This window comes from Arvicola amphibius, chromosome 10 (genome assembly GCF_903992535.2).
Source record: "Arvicola amphibius chromosome 10, mArvAmp1.2, whole genome shotgun sequence".
NCBI lineage: Eukaryota > Metazoa > Chordata > Mammalia > Rodentia > Cricetidae > Arvicola > Arvicola amphibius.
Genome location: NC_052056.1, coordinates 73,398,988 through 73,418,369, shown reverse-complemented (window position 1 = coordinate 73,418,369; position 19,382 = coordinate 73,398,988). Strand labels below are relative to the sequence as shown.

The 19,382-nt window shown below is 39.7% G+C and overlaps 1 protein-coding gene across 2 annotated transcripts; it reads right to left on the bottom strand.

The window, feature by feature from the left end:
• Window positions 1-259: 259 nt before the first annotated feature.
• Window positions 260-19,118, bottom strand: LOC119825508 (zinc finger protein 431-like). Of its 2 annotated transcripts, XM_038346416.1 has the most exons (5): window positions 19,021-19,118; window positions 17,104-17,362; window positions 4,307-4,433; window positions 4,048-4,108; window positions 260-2,552 (listed from the first exon to the last, which is right to left on the bottom strand). In XM_038346416.1, exons 2-5 carry the CDS (start codon window positions 17,104-17,106, stop codon window positions 653-655), a joined length of 2,091 nt encoding a protein of 696 aa, XP_038202344.1. In that variant the 5' UTR covers window positions 17,107-17,362; window positions 19,021-19,118; the 3' UTR covers window positions 260-652. The 2 variants fall into 2 exon arrangements, with proteins under 2 accessions (XP_038202344.1, XP_038202345.1); XM_038346417.1 differs by lacking the exon at window positions 4,048-4,108 and having other exon boundaries at window positions 1,986-2,552.
• Between the last annotated feature and the right edge of the window lie 264 nt (window positions 19,119-19,382).

Genomic DNA, 19,382 nt, shown 5'->3' with positions numbered 1-19,382 from the left:
ATGGCTCTGTACTTCTCTAAATCCAAGCATGTTGTTAAAAGGAACATTCAGAGTTTCTGTCTCATGATTTTGAAGACTACACTGATGAAATCCATAAGATTTCTCTCAAGTATGTGTTCTTTTATGCATTTGAAGATGATTATGAGAAAAAGGATTGACCACATTGATTAGATCAAGTTTTTCTTCAGACTGTGTTCTTTTATGCCTTTGAAGATGACTGTGATCAGCAAAGGCTTCACCACACTGACTGCATTCAGAGTTTCACTCGAGTATGAGTCCTTTTATGCATTTGAAGAAGAGTGTAATAGACAAAGACTTTACCGCACTGATAACATTTGGAGGGTTTCTCTCCAGTATTTGTTCTTTTATGCCATTGAAGATGTCTGTTATTTGCAAAGACTGTAACACACACATTACATTCATAGGTTTTGGATCCACTATGTGGTTTTTAATGCCTTCCAAGAACACTTTGACAAGCAAAGACTTTACCACACAGATTACATTCATGGGGTTTCTCTCCAGTTCGCGTTCACTCATGATTTTGAAGATAACTATGATATATATAGACTTTGCTACAGTGATTTCACTCACAAGGTTTCTCTCCCATATGTATTCTTTTATGCTTTCGAAAAGTTTGACAAGAAAAGGCTTTTCAAAGCAGATTACATTCATAGGGTTTCTCTCCAGTATGTGTTCTTTCATGACTTTTAAGAGAAGCGTGATGTGCAAAGGCTCTACCACACAGATTACATTTATAGGGTTTCTCACCAGTATGTGTTCTTTCATGACTTTTAAGAGAAGTGTGATGGGCAAAGGCTTTACCACACTGATTACATTCATGGGGTTTCTTTCCAGTATGTGTTCTTTTATGACTTTGAAGCTGACTAAGACGTGCAAAAGCTTTACCACACAGAATACAGTCATAGGGTTTCTCTCCAGTATGTATTCTTTCATGCATTTGAAGATGACTAAGACGTGCAAAACCTTTACCACACAGATTACAGTCATAGGGTTTCTCTCCAGTATGTGTTCTTTCATGCATTTGAAGATTACTAGTACCTCCAAAACTTTTACCACACTGATTACATTCATGGGGTTTCTCTCCAGTATGTGTTCTCTTATGACTTTTAAGATTACATTTAAGTGCAAAGGATCTACCACACTGATTACATTCATAGGGTTTCTCTCCAGTATGTGTTCTTTCATGACTTTTAAGAGAAGTGTGATGTGCAAAGGCTTTATCACACAGATTACATTCATACGGTTTCTCTCCAGTATGTATTCTTTCATGACTTTTAAGAGAAGTATGATGTGCATAGGCTTTACCACACTCATTACATTTATAGGGTTTCTCTCCAGTATGTGTTTTTTTATGACTCTGAAGATGACTCTGCTGGGCAAAGGCTTTACCACACAGATGACATTCATAGGGTTTCTCACCAGTATGTATACTTTTATGCTTTCGAAGAAGAGTTTTACAAGAAAAGGCTTTATCACACAGATTACATTCATAGGGTTTCTCTCCAGTATGTGTCCTTTTATGACTCTGAAGATGACTCTGATGGGCAAAGGCTTTATCACACAGATTACATTCATACGGTTTCTCTCCAGTGTGTGTTCTTTCATGACTTTTAAGAGAAGTGTTATGTGCAAAGGCTCTACCACACTGATTACATTTATAGGGTTTCTCACCAGTATGTGTTCTTTCATGACTTTTAAGAGAAGAGTGATGGGCAAAGGCTTTACCACACTGATTACATTCATAGGATTTCTTTCCAGTATGTGTTCTTTTATGACTTTGAAGCTGACTAAGACGTGCAAAAGTTTTACCACACAGAATACAGTCATAGGGTTTCTCTCCAGTATGTATTCTTTCATGCATTTGAAGATGACTAAGACGTGCAAAACCTTTACCACACAGATTACAGTCATAGGGTTTCTCTCCAGTATGTGTTCTTTCATGCATTTGAAGATGACTAGGACGTGCAAAACCTTTACCACACTGATTACATTCATGGGGTTTCTCTCCAGTATGTGTTCTCTTATGACTTTCAAGATTATATTTAAATGCAAAGGATCTACCACAGAGATTACATTCATAGGGTTTCTCTCCAGTATGTGTTCTTTTATGTCTTAGAAGAGAGCTTTGAAAAGAAAAGGCTTTACCACACAGATTACATTCATAGGATTTTCCTCCAGTAAGTGTACCTTTATGAATTTTAAGAAAAATGTTATGTGCAAAGGCTTTATAACACTGATTACATTCAGAGGGCTTCTTTCCAGTATGTGTTCTTTCGTGACTTTGAAGATTACATTTAATTGCAAAGACTCTACTACGCAGATTACATTCATAGGGATTCTCTCCAGTATGTGTTCTTTCATGGTTTTGAAGACTATTGGGAAATGCAAAGGCTTTACCACACTGATTACACTCAAAGGGTTGATCTCTAGTATGTGGTTTTTCATGTTTTTGAAAATGACAACCATATGCAAAGGCTTCAGCACATCGAGTATATTCAGTAGGTTTCTCTCCAGTTTGGTTTCTATAGTTCCTGTAAGGATAATTAGCACATGTAAAAGTTTTACCACATTCCTTACAAATGTCGAATCTTTATATGTGTATGAACTAATTTTAAAATTTAGTACAATTCTTAAGAGGAATTAAACTTTAAAGATTTATCACTCTTTAAACTCGTTGTTGCCCTTCATTAAAGGATGCCTTGTATCTTTGAGGATACTTTTATTTCATGGTTCACCTTTAGAAAAACTTTTCTCTACATAAGGTCTATAACGTATTAGAAGAAAACTGGAAATTCTCAGTACTGTACCACACTTATGGTATCCACAAATTTTCTTATACTCTGAAACATACTACACTTGTTAAATAAGCTGGACAACCAGAGGTATTTACACAGTCATAGAACTCATAAGGCTTTAATTCAATATAAGCTTGTTCAATTAAAAATGAAGCTGGAAAACCAATTACCTGTATACTTATATAAAATACTGAAAGTATACTCATCATGAGGACTGCTTGCTACTTAACTTCCAATTGATTTGTGAGAGAAGTATGTGGAATGGGAGGTCCTTCTGTATATTTCTTGCTTTTATTGGTTAATGAATAAGGAATCCACCTTAGCCTTAGGGCAGAGTAAAGTTAGGTGGGGAAACTAATTTGAATACTGGGTGAAAAAAGGCAGAGCCAAATACATATCATGGACATTCCATAAAGGAATCATGTAAGCTGCTTATTGGAACATTGCTGGTAGGCCACAACCTCACAGTAAAATATAAAATAATGCAAAGGGTTAGTCCTAGATGTGATAGGAATACGGTTAAGTGATTGGCCAAGCAGTGATTTAAGTGATATAGCTACTGAGATTTTTTGTGGTATGGGGACCAGAGAAATAATAAACAGCCTCCTACTACAGGTATGTTACATCTTTGTATATCCCTGGGCTCATATGACGTGTATTCAGAGTAACATATGATATAACTAGTAAAGGAAATATAAAAAATAAAAGGCTTACAGATTGAATTTACGCAGTTTGACTTTCTGTTCATCAGAGACTCATAGTATAGTGATTAAGGTTTCTCTACAACAACTGCACCTTGACTCCTGACTCTAACTGACCATCTCATTAAACACAGCACAGTCACAACTGTAAGAGTAATACTAGCTTGACTGTGGAATATTTACTTATTAGAAGTGTTGGAGATGTATCTATCACCGCTTCAATGTGTTATCCTTTGTAATATGAGTAGCCTGAAACAAATGCAATGGACAGTTCTACAGCATAGCTCTCACGGTACTATGATTCAAATGGTGATATCTAGTAAGGCATTATCCTCTGTCTTCTTTCTTAAAAAATGCCTTGCAATTCAATTCTCCTACCTAAATGGAGGTATATGGTTTTGCGAGAGTTTATTGATCATCAATGAACTTTAAGCTCTGGTTATTTACACTGCTGCTTTTGGTGAAAACTTCCAGGACACATTACAATTTCTTCAGAGCCACATTTGTATCTGCTTGCACGTGAAAATTACCTCTCTTGTCTTCTAGAAATTTGATAATTTTCTTCAACATTATGATCTTCCCAGTCATATCCTAAAATATAGTATCAGACAATATATGTTATACTACAAAAATTGTCTAAAATTTAAGTTACTATCCTCAGTAAATCTTAGAACCATGCCTGATCATTCACCTCATCCTTCTCTCTCTCAATCAAATTACCAAAGAGCATCAATAATAAAGGAATAGTTGTCCCCTTATTTTAAAATCTAAAGGAAAATTGAGTCTTACCTAGACTAGTGAGGTTCCTGTAGGTCTCCAGCATCACATCTTTGTAGAGCTCCTTCTGGGAAGGATCCAGCAAAGCCCACTCTTCCCAAGTGAAGTTGATGTGCACATCATCATAGGTCACTGCAAACTAAGATGTAGACATGCATGTTAAGTTTACTAAGTAAACTCAGAGATCTGCCTTCCTAAAATTATCTTTATCAGTAGACAGCTAATTATTCGATCAGTGCTTAGGGTAAAGACAAGAGCACACCATTTAAGATATTAACAGATATCCACGGACACAGAATTACCTAATGGAGGACTTGCATTGGTTAACAAAGAAACTGCATTGGCCCATTTGATAGGCCAGCCCTTAGGTGGGTAGAGTAGACAGAACAGAATGCTGGGAAGAAGGGAAGTTAGTGTGCCTCTCCTCTCTGGGTCAGACGTGATGGAGTCAGCCTCCAGGTCAGACATGCTGAATCTTTCCCGGTAAGACACCACTTGTGGTGTTACACAGATTATTAGATATGGGTTAGTCAAGATGTGAGTAAGAGGCTGAAACTAATGGGCCAGGCAGTGTTTAAATGAATACAGTTTGTGTGTTATTTCGGGACATAAGCTAGCCAGGCGGCCAGGAGCGGGGTGTTGGGAACACGGCCCGCTGCTCCCACTACAATTACCACATAACCAAAGTTATGGACCTAACTCCTTATGGTCACCTTCTCCTCAGTTTACCGATGACATTACTTCAGGAAATTTGAAGCTTCTGTCTTACTCTCAAGGACAGCAGAAGAGATAATTAACTGCAAATCAGAGAAGGATCCACAACACCCATGATCACAATGGCTGATACTAGCCTAGCCCAGAATTAATGATAGAGGTCTGGGTCTCTCTTTTGCTTGGAGCAGTAACTCTAACTCCAAACCTCAGACTGTATGAATTGCAGCATCTGGATTAGCTTCTTCATGACCATTTACTTAGTTTGCTTGTATACCCAATTCTATACATGGTGGGAGAAAAGAAGTGGTGTGCTGATTTAAACAATCCATGCCCTATTCATAATTTTACTGAAAATAAACTTTTAGCTTTTTCTACCATCTAAAAACGAAGTGAAGCACATTAACCTGCCCCTCTAAAATTACCTAATGATTTAATTCCTTTCTTAACTAACTTTATCTGTTAAGGAGTTTACCGCATGTGTACTAGCTAGTCTCACCGATTTCTCTCTCTCTCTCTCTCTCTCTCTCTCTCTCTCTCTCTCTCTCTCTCTCTCTCTCTCTGTGTGTGTGTGTGTGTATGAAAATTCTTATTTGTTTTGGAGCAACAGAATTCTGATCCTGGATCCCTCTTAGAGAGGGGAATTCCTGGTTTTAAGAATACATATACCTGGGAATGTTTGTAACAGGAAGAAGGTACAACAAGATAAAATAAGACTTTTCTGTGAAGCAGGAATTTTAAATGACTGTCCTACCTTGTCTTGGTTGTTTGGTAGTCACTTTCATTTGTGTCCTGTTTTTCTAATTTGGACAGCATTCTCTCAGTAATTAGGCAAAAGCAGTTTCTTGCCCAGTGGCCAACTATGTAAACAAGAAATTAAGCTCCATATGGAGTTTCTTTGACGATCATTATCTTTTCTGTAGGACATTGGTGTTGTTAGGAGCAGGCATGTCTCATTATCATGAAAAGCCTTATATTATTAACACATCTAAAATGCTATATTTTGTAGATCTCTGAAATGGTGGAGACAGTCTATCTTTTTGAAATGTATTTTTGACCAGGACAACCTTTGATCCCAGCACTTGGGAGGCAGTAGCAAGTGGATCTAAATGACTTCAAAGCCAGTCTGGTCTACAAAGTGATTTCTAGGACAAAGCTACAGAGGGTAACCCTGTCTCAAAAAATTAAATTTATTAAGAATAAACATAAAATATATTTTGTTTCACCTTGTAAACATCTATAACATGACTATGAATTTGATTGTAATATGTGACTAACTACTAAACTGTATGTTTTTATTATATTTAATGTCTTGAATAATAACTTTTAGGACTAGAAGTTTTTATTACATTGTTAAATGAGTTGTATAAGTACAATACCTTAAACAAGAGTAGAAACATACATATAGGAGGTTTTAACAAAAATAACCTTAAATTTATAATCAACATACAAAAATATGTTAAACAAGAGTAGGAACATATATAGAGAATAACAAAAATAACCTTAAGTTCATATTAATATGTAAAAATCAACACAATGTAAAATATTTAAGATTGGTAGTTGGTATTCATTTGGTTGGAAAGCAGATAACAACTTATACTTTTTCCTATCCTTTCTATATCTCCCCTTTTCATTTACAGAACAAGATCCCTGAATGTAAAGTCCTTTGTTTAGATTTCTTTTGACCATTGTCAATAACAACTTTAACCAACCCCCCTAAAAATGACAGATATGACAAAAAAAGACAAACCTACTGAATGAGCAAAACCTGCCACGCCAGCTCTTAGAATTTGGACATCGTGTTTTAAAATTACTTTTTGTTCTCTGTGGAAAATGACATCTTTAGGAGACTCTAAAAAAATGGGATATTTATCAAGTCATGGGAGAGTTAGCTGGATTATTTGTTTTCCAGTCTTTGTATAATGGAAAAGTATAGGACTTATCTCAAATCCTAGCTAGAGTAGCATATGACGACCATCTTAGGTAATTGCCTGAAACTGTTATGAGTAGTTTATAGACAAAAGCTGATCTTTGGGTGGTGTTGTTAGTTTAGTGGCATTAGTACATTCCAGGTGAAATCATTGTTGTGAACCCCCATCATCCTTTTGGAAACTTTAAAGGTCACTGTTAAGAATGACAACAGCCGCCGGGCGGTGGTGGCGCACGCCTTTAATCCCAGCACTCGGGAGGCAGAGGCAGGCGGATCTCTGTGAGTTCGAGACCAGCCTGGTCTACAAGAGCTAGTTCCAGGACAGGCTCCAAAGCCGCAGAGAAACCCCGTCTAGAAAAACAAACAAACAAACAAACAAACAAAAAAAAAACAACAAAAAAAGAATGACAACAGCTAACTCTAGAAAACATAAAGATTTAAATGTAGTAAACCTCAAAGAGGTTAAAGGACCATAATTTCTTATCTACATCCAGAGTACATAAACTTAACTTTTAGTTACCTGAGAAAGACTTAAACTGGAAATCATGGACAGGTAGTTAGAAGAAGCCTATTTTTAGAATTAGTACTCTCTATAGCCATTAATATCATGACAGAAACTTTAATATGTATACTTATATATACATAAATTTAATAAATTTTGGAAAATATTCATACCTTAAGAAAAGTTTTGAAGAGTTAACATTAAACCAAAGTATTGTCAGATTAGTGGCAATAGGATAGTCTCTTACTTTTGGTTTTTCTTTTGTTCCATGTAAGGTGGCTTTTTTGACATGAGACAGAGATTTGCAATTTTCTTTTTCCTTTTGGTTTTCCAAGACAGGGTTTCTCAGTGTAACAGCCTATCCTGAAACTAACTCTGTAGACCAGGCTGCTTTCGAATTCACAGAGATCCACCTACCTGTGCCTTCCAAGGGCTGGGATTAAAGGCATGAACCACCACCACATGGCTCAATTGTCCTTTGACAAACATGTTTCACTTCAGAGGCGAGAACCAGGTTCCAATTAAAATGCAAACTTTAATTTTATAATTTAACTGAGACTCTAAAAACAACATTTGTCTAATATATCTGTAGAGAACAGCAGAAACAAACAACAGGGAAGACTTATGAAACGTTATCCTGTTGGAAATGTGATACATCAATAGGCCAATTTCTTACTGGGGAGGACATTTTTGGATAGTTCATTACTTTTTTACATGTCTCATTTGTCCAGTTGGCTTGAGATTTCTTAGTTGGGTGGATGTCTCTATTTTTTTTTTAAACAAAGAAAAACCCTACCTCAGTCCTACTTTTGGTAAGTATTATTTTTGGCAAGTATATTTTATCAAGTGAAAAACAATTGTTAGATTTATAAGCTAGATTAGATGGAACAGTCATGCTGTTTGATGAGCTATTCTTTTTTAATAAAGAGATTTTTTTTTGCTTGAATCTAATCTTTATCAATTTTGACAGTATCTATGTTTTTTCCTTCTGGAACAAAAGGAAAACCTCTTACCATATATAACACAGATCATGGTTTTTATTTTAAGGTAAACCTATCTTTAAAGGGTACAGGTTAATTTAATTTAGCAGGGTTATTTTTATTATCTAATATCCCAGGAGCTGTTGCTTCCTTTCCAATAGCATCAAAGTTAATAAACTTCTGTGTAAGTTATCTCTGGTGTCTTAACTGCCCTTTTGCTTACTAAGCAAATCTTTTAAGATGTTAGATGAACTATTAATCTAATTGACCTTTATCAACAAATAAATCAGAAATCAGATATGGGGTAAGAACCTGAAAGATCAGAGAAGCAGAGGAACAGCCACCAGCAATTTCTACCTCTTGCCTTTCTCCATCCTAAAAGACCAAGAACCTCTCTCAGCTCCACCTTACTACTTCCTGTCTCCTATCTGTCCACAGTCCTCCAAACCTCTATGGTATTTCTGCTCCACTATTGGCTAGCTCTGCTCTCTTACTACAAACAATCCTTATTATCAAAATATGATCAAAATACCACACAACATCCTGCAACTTCTCGTAGCTCTTCCACTACTTCCACTTGCCATATGCCGCTCTCCATCACAGATGTCCCATAGCGTGTGCATCTCAACATCCTGTGCACCAAACACAACTCAGCTTCATCTCCACCACGCCATGCAAAGGAACTCTCACAACCTATTCCCTGGGACTCTGACTCTGCCAAACATAGATGGGTCCAATAGCGATGAACAGAGCACAGGAGAAGAATCCAGGACCTTTATGTTTTACATCTTCCTTTCTTCCAGAATATAGGTGATCCTGCCAAGATTTAATAGACCCTACCAAACTTGGACCAAATTTGCTGCAGGTTCTGTATGATATTGCTCCTGGGACAAGGAACTACTTTGCATACCCATCCTATAAACTAAGGGCTTAGCTGGACAGACTCTTACACTTGGCTTTAGATGCAAAGCAAGGACCTTCCCTTTAATGGTGCTAAAATCCTAGAAATCTCTGCCTCGTTTGTACCACTGAACTGCCATCTGAAACTAGCTAGTGCTGCTTTTCTCAAAACAGAGACTTTTCATTTCTTTCTACTTGTTTCGTTTTCACTGTAGACCTAAACTGAGTCAACATTCATAACCACCCAACACAAGCAATATTGTCTAAGAAACCAGCCCTTACCTTTTAATTCTGCCTTCTCACTTTCTTGGGACATGGAAATAAGAAAGATTTGGGGTCAAGTATCACACAAATAAACCCCAGTTAAATTTTCCATGAAGTCCTCTAAGCATCTGCACTTTCTTACCTCATTAGGCCATGAGGATTGAACCCAGGCCTGGACTTCAGGGGCCTCAGCTGGAAGAGGCTATGACTTTTATTGAAGGCAATCAGACTTTTTATATCTTTATTAGAAACAGAAAATTATGACAATGTCTAGGATCAATACAGTTGTAGTTGCCAGAATACAATGAAGACTGCAAGCTACACAGGGTACACCATATTAAAGTCAAAACCAATCGTCATGTTCAACTTCCACATTTCCTTGATTAGTACAGGATCATAGAGGAACACAAATCGGCCTCATTGTTTCACCTGCCTGAGGGAGTGCATCAGTCTGTCAGGAAACAGAAGATACACTGTGCCCTAGGAGCCATGGACTTTAACCTGAAAAACCAATGACACAGATCTCTCAAAGCAAGTATGCCAAGCCTACTCCATATTCCTGAAGAGTCTTTGCCCACTAAAATTCTATGACCTTGACCTTCACTGTTTGCCATAACTCACAACATTCTCATCTTCCAGGTCCTACAAAGTCAATTAAGCTCTGTGTAGAGCTTTTAATAGATTTTGCCATCTTAAATCCTGATACATCCAACATTCTTCAAAAACTCAACATTCTCAAGTTCTTTGTAGCAACAAAATCCCTTTTGAGGTACCATTTGCTGTTGCACTTTTCTCTCTCTTGCTGTGATTAAATTATCTAACCAAAGGCAACTCAGGTCATGAGTTTCTTAGGTTTCTTTGGTTGTCACCCCTAAGTCACAGTCCATCACTGTGGGAGCTTAGGACAGAAACTCAAATTAAGCCCCGAAGAAAAAAACACATGGAAATGGTTGTTTCCTGGATTTCTCTTTTGCTCTGTTACTGTCTTGTGCTCAGCTAGCTCTCTTTTCCAGCCCAGGCCTATTCACTTAGAGAAATTACTAACACAGTGGAAGAGTCTTCCCACATCAGCCATCAATCAACACAATCTCTTTCAGACTCAGAAACCAGACATTCTGCTCTAAGCATATCCTCAGCTGACTTCTCCTCAGATGACCCTAGGTATTGTCACGTTGACAGAACAGGCCAATTAGGATATAAGGAAAATATATTCAAGAATCTTTAAAGATCCAAAGCTGATGTATTAATCATATTAATCACTTAAGCATCAAAGACACAGACACGAAGATAGCAACAACTGGAAAGCACAGAAATCCCAGGAAATGGGAAAAGGCAAGCATCTAAGATCAAGAAGAGAAAGGTAAAACTGTCTCTGTACAGAAAATTCCCAAGCCAACAAAAACTCAAGAAACTCATAATATAAGAAAGTTTCTGAATATAGAATTGGTGAATGTCCATCATTTCCAGAAGATGAACAGTATAATTAGACTATCATAATAAAATCAACAACATAGATGGTAACACTGAGAAACATGACACAAACACAGACCTACAAATATATATATATATATATATATATATATAACGGTCTCTTGAACAAGAACCACAAGATTCTAATCAAAATCCAACTCTAAGAAATCACTGCCCAGCACTCCTTCTCTACGGTCCAGTTCTCTTCTTTATCAATAACAGAAAATGGGTTGGGTCAGGAGGGAAGTTCCACCAAACCTCGAGAGATTCACTTGAAGCCTTCTGATGTTACAACTTTGCAGAAAATAGTTTTGACCAATAAAAGGATCTCATTCTCTTATGACAAAGAAAGGGCTGTCTGTTAGGATTAGCCACCATTTTGTTCCCCATGATTGATAGTTGCCTATAAGATTGTATTAGAGTAACAAAATCAAAACTTTTTAAAACAAATTACAAGATGACAGATTTTTAAAGAATCAGTGTATACTTAAGCAACATGTTTTACTACAATTGCTTTATAAGTTACAAGTACTTTGAAAACAATTTTATTGCTATTTTTGCATATGTTTGAGCACGAGACAAACACTTCCATATGTGTATAGGTGACAAACAAAAATAGAGGGGCTCAGATACCCTGAATCTGGAATTATAGAGAGTTAGGAACCTCCCAACTTTAATGTAGGTATCTAAACTCGGGTAATCCCCAAAAAGATTATGTGCTGAGGAACTTGTCAAGACCTATAATACCATTTATCCAATAAGCCAAAAAGTATTTCACAGATTAACAACAAAAATAATAAAACTTAGCTAAATAAAGAAGTAAAGGAATGATCTTTGGAAACATAATGCATAAAAATTAAAATGTTGTATATGCTAAATTTGTACCACAGAATGAATACAATCCAATATCAATGCGCAACAATTCATAACAGGAAAGCTGATTACAAAGCTGCATTCACAGTGGACACACTCTGAATGCTCAGTGGGATATTGACTACACAGACTGACAGAGTTTGACGTCTATACTTACCAAAAAGATACATCAATTAAGAATGTGCATAATATTTGTATAAGAATTGAGGGCTTGGAGAGAAAAAGCATAGAACAAAGGCAGAAAAATATAATCAACTTTTAATCAAAAGACCAAAGGAAACTTGACCAAGGAAAAGTGTGATCTTGACCAATGCTACCAAGCTACCTATGATTCTATGTGAATAGAAATTAAACACCACTTCCCAAGTTTTCCAAAGTCAACTCAAAAAGAACTTTAAAAATGTTGTTTCTGACTCTCCAGCTACTTATAAAGACAGAAGCCATATGTTCTAGAATTCTCAACAAATGCAGGTTGCTATGAGTCTCCAGCCCGTTAAGCCTCCTTCTGGTTTCAGGTAAATGCAGCCCCTGATGCCCAATTCCAAAACAACATAAAAGATTAATGAAAAATCTGATTCCTGCCACATAGACAATGGCACAAGATGTGGATTCTGCCTTCTCTCTCCGCCTAACACAATGCACACCTGAGAAGCCTCTGAAGATGAGCAACACCTACTGTGTCAATTCGTTTCACAATGAGGTCAGTCTTTGCCCAGATTCTTGATTGATTGCCCTGGTCTTGATTGCCCTGGTCTCCAGACCTCAAGAAATGGTCAGGGCATTTATGAAGCACCTAAAATTGATTACCTAATTCTTAAGAGTGTATTGGAGTAAGAAAATCAAAACTTTTTAAAACAAATTACAACATAACAGATTTTTAAAAAAAATCAGTGTATACCTAAAGCAACATATTTTACTATAACTGCTTTGTAAGTCACAAGAACTTCTGAAACCAAGCTTATTGCTATGTTTGTGTATGTTTGAGCACGAGAGACAAACACTTCCATATGTATACAGGTGGCATACAAAAATAGAGGAAGGTCAAATGCAAAGGATCTGGAACTGTGGAGAGCTATGAGCATCCCAACTTGACTGGAAATATCTGAACTATTGAAACTACAGCAATTTGGTTTCACAATGAGGTCAGACTTTGCCCAGATTCTTGATTTTCTTGGTCTGTGGATCACAAGAAATGTCCAAACAGGGTGTTCATGGAGCACCTAAAATTGATTACCTATTTCCACATTTCTAATCTCAACTACTGTTGAAGGATGAAAGCTCTCACCCACTGTCCTGCCTTTCCCTTTGTAAACTGTGACTTCACCAGCTTCAAAGTTGGTCAATAAGCTCAATTCTTGCACAGGTCCTCTTCATTTATAACCCAATAAAAGCCAGAGAGATTGGAGGTCACTCATTAACTAGTCCATTTTTTCTTCTCACTGACTAGTTAAGACTCAGCCTGAATGGAGTTGCCCAATAGTGGGAACCAGAGGCAGGATTAGCTGTTCAAAGCAATATTCAGCAACATAGCAAGAGTCAACCCTAAGACATAGGAGATAGTGCTGTCCACAGAAATCAATACTCAACAACACTTTGGAGAAAGGAATGAAACTATATTAATGACCCAGAAAGACCGGAGAACAGAACTATAGAGACAAGAGCAGTGATGCACTTAAAGAACATATTGAAAAATGATACCAATAAGTTATTCTTAAAATCATAAAAAAATTAAGATAAAAAAACCTGAGCTAAATTGATTTTGAAAAAGAATAGGTTCTTTCCAAGTAGAAGGAATGTCATAGTAAGAGATAGATTGATGATGCACACATGCATATGTTGGCTGCTGAGATCTGTAACCGGACACAGAGTCACAGCCAATGGCCTGTTTCTCAAACCTCTTGAGCTGACATGACTGTGACAAGCAGGATTAACACACCTGCATAGGATGGTAGCCTAATTGTAAATTCAGAACTCACTGGCCGAAGATAACATCCCAGAAAAGTACACACATACACAATCTGATCCCTGTTTATTCACCTAAAATGAATTAAAACATGCAGGGAAATTACACAATCACTGCCCCTACAACCAGGTTCTTTGTCACAATGTTGACTCCAGCAGCTGATTGCCTACCCCGTTCCCCCTGCAATGCACACAGTAAACTATTCCTCCCATTTTGGTCTGAGGACAGAAGCAATGCTCCACATGCAAATTCTTTTCCTGTGACTGCACTGGGTAATCAACTACATGACTCTAATGGATCATTTTAATACTCTGAGGTGGTACAGTCATCTATATAAGAGTTTTTAAGGTTAATATTGCATAGAGGACAGCAGGGTCATTTTTTTTGGAGAGCAACAAACTGAAACCAAGGCCACCTGAGTCAACATAAGAGACCTTGTCTCAGACAGGATCAAAATGTAGCTGCTCAGAACTAATTTGCCTTCCCATTGAGAAATCACTTCACACACTTAGCAGATTAATAAGAAAACTCTCTTTAAGGATGGTGCGCATCCATCTCTGGCTAATATGGATACAGGAGCCACCTTAGACAGATTTTGCATTCCATATCCTCAAGAGTCTTTTAGGTTCAGGCTCCAGGTTACACTTTGAACAATTTCAATAGAGACAGGCAGCTTGCAGTGTAGACACTTAGGCAGATGGGAAAGTTACACAGCAAAGATGGTCCCAGAATAATTTCTAAAACACGCCAGTGCCCTGAAACCGGAAGTCATTCTTCAGTGACAGGGTCCTCAGGTAAAGATCACGAGGGATGAGAAAGACAGAACAGAGAAGGTGGGAAAGATAAAGCTGGGATGGCGAGGTTGTGCATAACATTTGTTCCGTGCAGAGTTCGCCTTTTACAACCTGCACAAAAGTTAACATAAATGAATCTTATACTGAAAGGTTAAATGCAAAGGGCTGAACCTCTAGAAGGTACTGGAGAAACCAGACTTCTCTAAGTTTGGCAACCAGCTATCCATGGAGAAAACAAAAGCATGTTGAAGTTGACTACAAAGAAGTTTGTACACACAGCTCCCTGATCCCCATGCTCTGAGCAGATTCAGCTCAAAGAGCAAAGTTATTCAGAGGCCTGGCCCTGGCTGGGTCCAGGAAGTTGGAAGGACCACAAGGGGCTTCACAGGATAGGGAATCTGACAGCAGGTTCCCACCCAGACCCCGGGAAGACCCACCAAACTGGCTCCCAACTCCGCGTCTGCTCCACCCCATCTGGGGATAGCAGGCCCTCAGTCACCATGTTGTGGTTTCCCAGCTCGCGCGAAGGCTCTCAGCTCAGTTCCGTGCAGCAGCAATGGCAGCACAGCACCCAAACGGCTGATGCTGGCTCCTCTTCAAAGTCAACCCGGAAGCCTGAGACCAGGAAGGGCCCTTCACCACTTCTGAGTGGCAGGTCACGTGGAGGGTCTGATTGGCTAGTGAGGCAAGAGTGAATCAGCCATGAGTTTGCAATATGCTCCCTCCACCCCAAAGACCTTGTCTCCAAGAGCTAGTTCCAGGACAGGCTCCAAAGCCACAGAGAAACCCTGTCTCGAAAAACAAAAAAAAAAAAAAAAAAAAAAAAAAAAGACCTTTTCTGGATCTGCAAAGATATGCAGATTTGGCCAGGCGGTGGTGGTGCAAGCCTTTAATATCAGCACAGGAGGCAGAGGCAGGCGGATCTCTGTGAGTCAAGGCCAGTCTACAAGTGCTAGTTCCTGGACAGGCTCCAAAGCTACAGAGAAACCCAGTCTCGGAAAAACAAAAACAAAACAAAAAAAAAAAAAGATATGCAGATTTCAGTAGAGCTTGTTCCTGCCTCCAAAAGTCAACCCTGTTATCCTCCTGCATTCCATAGGCAGGAAGCTTGTCCCAGCTAGCTTGTACAGCCCTCTGTACTATGTGGGGTGGAGTGATTCCCTGTCACACTGAAGACTCCAGGAATAAATTACAGAAATAAAGGGTTCAGTCCAGGAATACAGAAATATAAAGTTGTAAGCCCAAACACATTTTGGGGAAATAAAATAAATGAAGCTGATAGCCACTGTTAAAACCTTTAACAAAGACTTTCTGCCTCAAGAGCAGACATCCTGGCAGCCACGGTGCACAGAGGTAAACTTTTAATAATTGCCTCCCGTTTCTCAGCTTTCCAGCAAGGCAGGAACTTGGGACAATGGTTAGCTTTTGACTATTGCTGCTATAGGACCCTCTGCTTGTATTCCCTTCATTTTTAACTGACCCCCTATGTGACTCCACTCTCTGCCTTGCATTCTTTGAGGGACAAGAAAAAACAGCTGTGTCAGCCACAGGATTTCACAAACATCATAAGTTAACATCCTATGACCAAAAGATGTAAACCTTAAAATGCAATGTGACTTTAAGCCTGACCTCAAGGTTGTACAAGTTCTTTGATCCACTCCTGGTGCTTTATTTTACTATCAGAGGAGGCTCAAAGCCAATCCCATGGCCATAGCTACAGCCACCTTAGACAGGTTCTGCATTCCATATGCTCAATTGTCTTTTAGGTTCAGGCTCCAGGTTACACTTTGAACAATTTCAATAGAGACAGCCAACTTGCCTGTCTAGACACTTAGGCAGATAGAAGAATTACACAGCAAAGATGGTCCCAGAATAATTTCTAAAACATGCCAGTGAACCGAAACCATAAGTCATTATTCAGTGACAGGGTCTTCAGGTGAAGCTCATGAGGGATGAGAAAGACAGAACAGAGATGTAGGAAAGATAAAGCTGGAATGGCGAGGTTGTGCATAATGTTTGTCTATTCCATGTAGAGTTAGCCTTTTACAGCCTGCACAAAATTTAACATAAAAGGTTAAATGCAAAGGGCTGAACCTCTAGAAGGTACTGGAGAAACTAGGCTTCTCAAAATTTGGCAACCAGGTATCCATAGAGTCACCAAAAGCATGTTGAAGTTGACTACAAAGAAGCTTGTACACACAGCTCTGATCCCCATGCTCTGAGCAGTTTCAGCTCAAAGAGCAAAGTTATTCAGAGGCCTGGCCCTGGCTGGGTCCAGGAAGTTGGAAGGACCACAAGGGGCTTCACAGGACAGGGAATCTGACAGCAGGTTCCCACCCAGATCCCCGCAGGACCCACCAAACTGGCTCCCGAACCTCCGCATCTGCTCCACCCCATCTGGGGATTGCAGGCCCTTACTCACCATGTTGTGGTTTCCCAGCTCGCGCGAAGGCTCTCAGCTCAGTTCCCTGCAGCAGCAATGGCAGCACAGCACCAAAATCGCTGATGCTGGCTTTCCCAGCTCGCGCGAAAGCTCTCCGCTCAGCTCCCTGCAGCAGCAATGGCAGCACAGCACCCAAACGGCTGATGCTGGCTCCTCTTCAAAGTCAACCCGGAAGCCTGAGACCAGGAAGGGCCCTTCACCACTTCTGAGTGGCAGGTCACGTGGAGGGTCTGATTGGCTAGTGAGACAAGAGTGAATCAGCCATAAGTTTGTAATAGGCTTCCTCCACTCGAAAGACCTTTTCTGGATCCGTAAAGATATGCAGATTTGGCCGGTGGTGTTGGTGCAGGCATTTAATCTCAGCACTTGGGAGGCAGAGGTAGGAGGATCTCTGTGAGTTCAAAGGCCAGCCTGGTCTACAAGTGCTAGTCCCAGGACAGGCTTCGAAACCAAAGAGAAACCCTGTCTCGAACCCCCCTCCTTTCCCCTAAAAAAGATATGCAGATTTCAGTAGAGCTTGTTCCTGCCTCCAAAAGTCAACCCTACTATCTTCCTGCACTACATAGGCAGGAAGCCTGTCCCAGCTAGCTTGTACAGCCCCCTGGACTATATGGGATGGAGTGATTCCCGTTCACACTGAAAAGTCCAGGAATAAATTACAGAAATAAAGGGTCCAGTCCAGGAATAGAGAAACATAAAGTTGTAAGCCCAAACACATTTTGGGCAAGTTAAATAAATGAAGCTGATAGCCACTGTTAAAACCTTTAACAAAGACTTTCTGCCTCAAGAGCAGAACAGCTTGACATCCACTGTAGACAGAGGTAAACTTTTAACAATCCTCTCCCGTTTCTCAGCTTTCCAGCTAGGCAGGAACTGGGGACAAAGGTTAGCTTTTAACTATTACCACTATAGGACCCTCTGCTTGTATTCCCTTCATTTATAACCGTCCCCCTATATGAATCTACTCTCTGCCTTGCATTTTTTTGAGGGACAAGAAAAAACAGCTGTGTCAGCCACAGGATTTCACAAACATCATAAGTTAACATCCTATAAGCAAAAGATGCAAACCTTAAAAATACAATGTGACTTTAATCCTGACCTCAAGGTTGTACAAGTTCTTTGATCCACTCCTGGTGCTTTATTTTACTATCAGAGGAGGCTCAAAGCCAATCCCATGGCCACAGCTACAGAAGCCTGTGAGCTAGAGGAGCCACCTTAGACAGGTTCTGCATTCCCTATCCTTAAGTGTCTTTTAGGTTTAGGCTCCAGGTTACACTTTGAACAATTTCAATAGAGACAGGCAACTGGCTGGACTATTCACTTAGGCAGATGGGAGAGTTACACAGCAAAGATGGTCCCACAATAATTTCTAAAATACGCCAGTGACTTGAAACAGGACGTCATAAGGTGAAGGTCACAAGGGATGAGATAAACATGACCAGGAGAAGGTAGAAAAGATAAAGCTGGGATGGCGAGGTTGTGCATAACATTTATCTGTTCCGTGCAGAGTTCGCCTTTTACAACCTGCACAAAAGTTAACATAAATGAATCTTATACTGAAAGGTTAAATGCATAGGGCTGAACCTCTAGACGGTACTGGGGAAACTAGGTAACCAGCTATCCATGGAGACACCAAAAGCACGTTGAAGTTGATTACAAAGAAGTTTGTGTACACAGCTCCCTGATCCCCATGCTCTGAGCAGATCAGGTCAAAGAGCAAAGTTATTCAGAGGCCTGGCCCTGGCTGGGTCCAGGATGTTGGAAGGACCACAAGGGGCTTCACAGGACAGAATCTGACTGCAGGTTCCCACCCAGATCCTGGGAAGACGCACCAAACTGGCTCCCGAACCTCCGCATCTGCTCCACCCCATCTGGGGATGGTCGGCCCTCACTCACCATGTTGTGGCTTCCCAGCTCGCGCGAAAGCTCTCCGCTCAGCTCCCTACAGCAGCAATGGCAGCACAGCAGCAAAACCGCTGACGCCTGCTCCTCTTCAAAGGCAACCCGGAAGCCTGAGACCAGGAAGAGCCCTTCCCACTTCTGAGTGGCAGGTCGCCTGGAGGGTCTGATTGGCTAGTGAGGCAAGAGTGACAAAAGCACCTCCCATAAGGTCACAGTATCCTTAAAGAAGCAGCGCTGTTTCCTGGCCACGCCCTCAACCCCAGACACAGACCTTTTCTGCATCTGCAAAGATATGCAAATTTCGGTAGCTCCTCTTCCTGGCTCCAATAGCCGACCCTGCTATCTTCCTGCTCTCT

Bases quoted from the DNA above. Each gene is read 5' to 3' on its own strand.
- LOC119825508 (XM_038346416.1), bottom strand. The intron at 4,109-4,306 runs GTAAGACTCAAT...ACTATATTTTAG, and splicing joins CAGGAACCTCACTAGTCTAG to GATATGACTGGGAAGATCAT. The intron at 2,553-4,047 runs GTAATTTTCACG...TTATCCTTACAG, and splicing joins ATTTCTAGAAGACAAGAGAG to GAACTATAGAAACCAAACTG.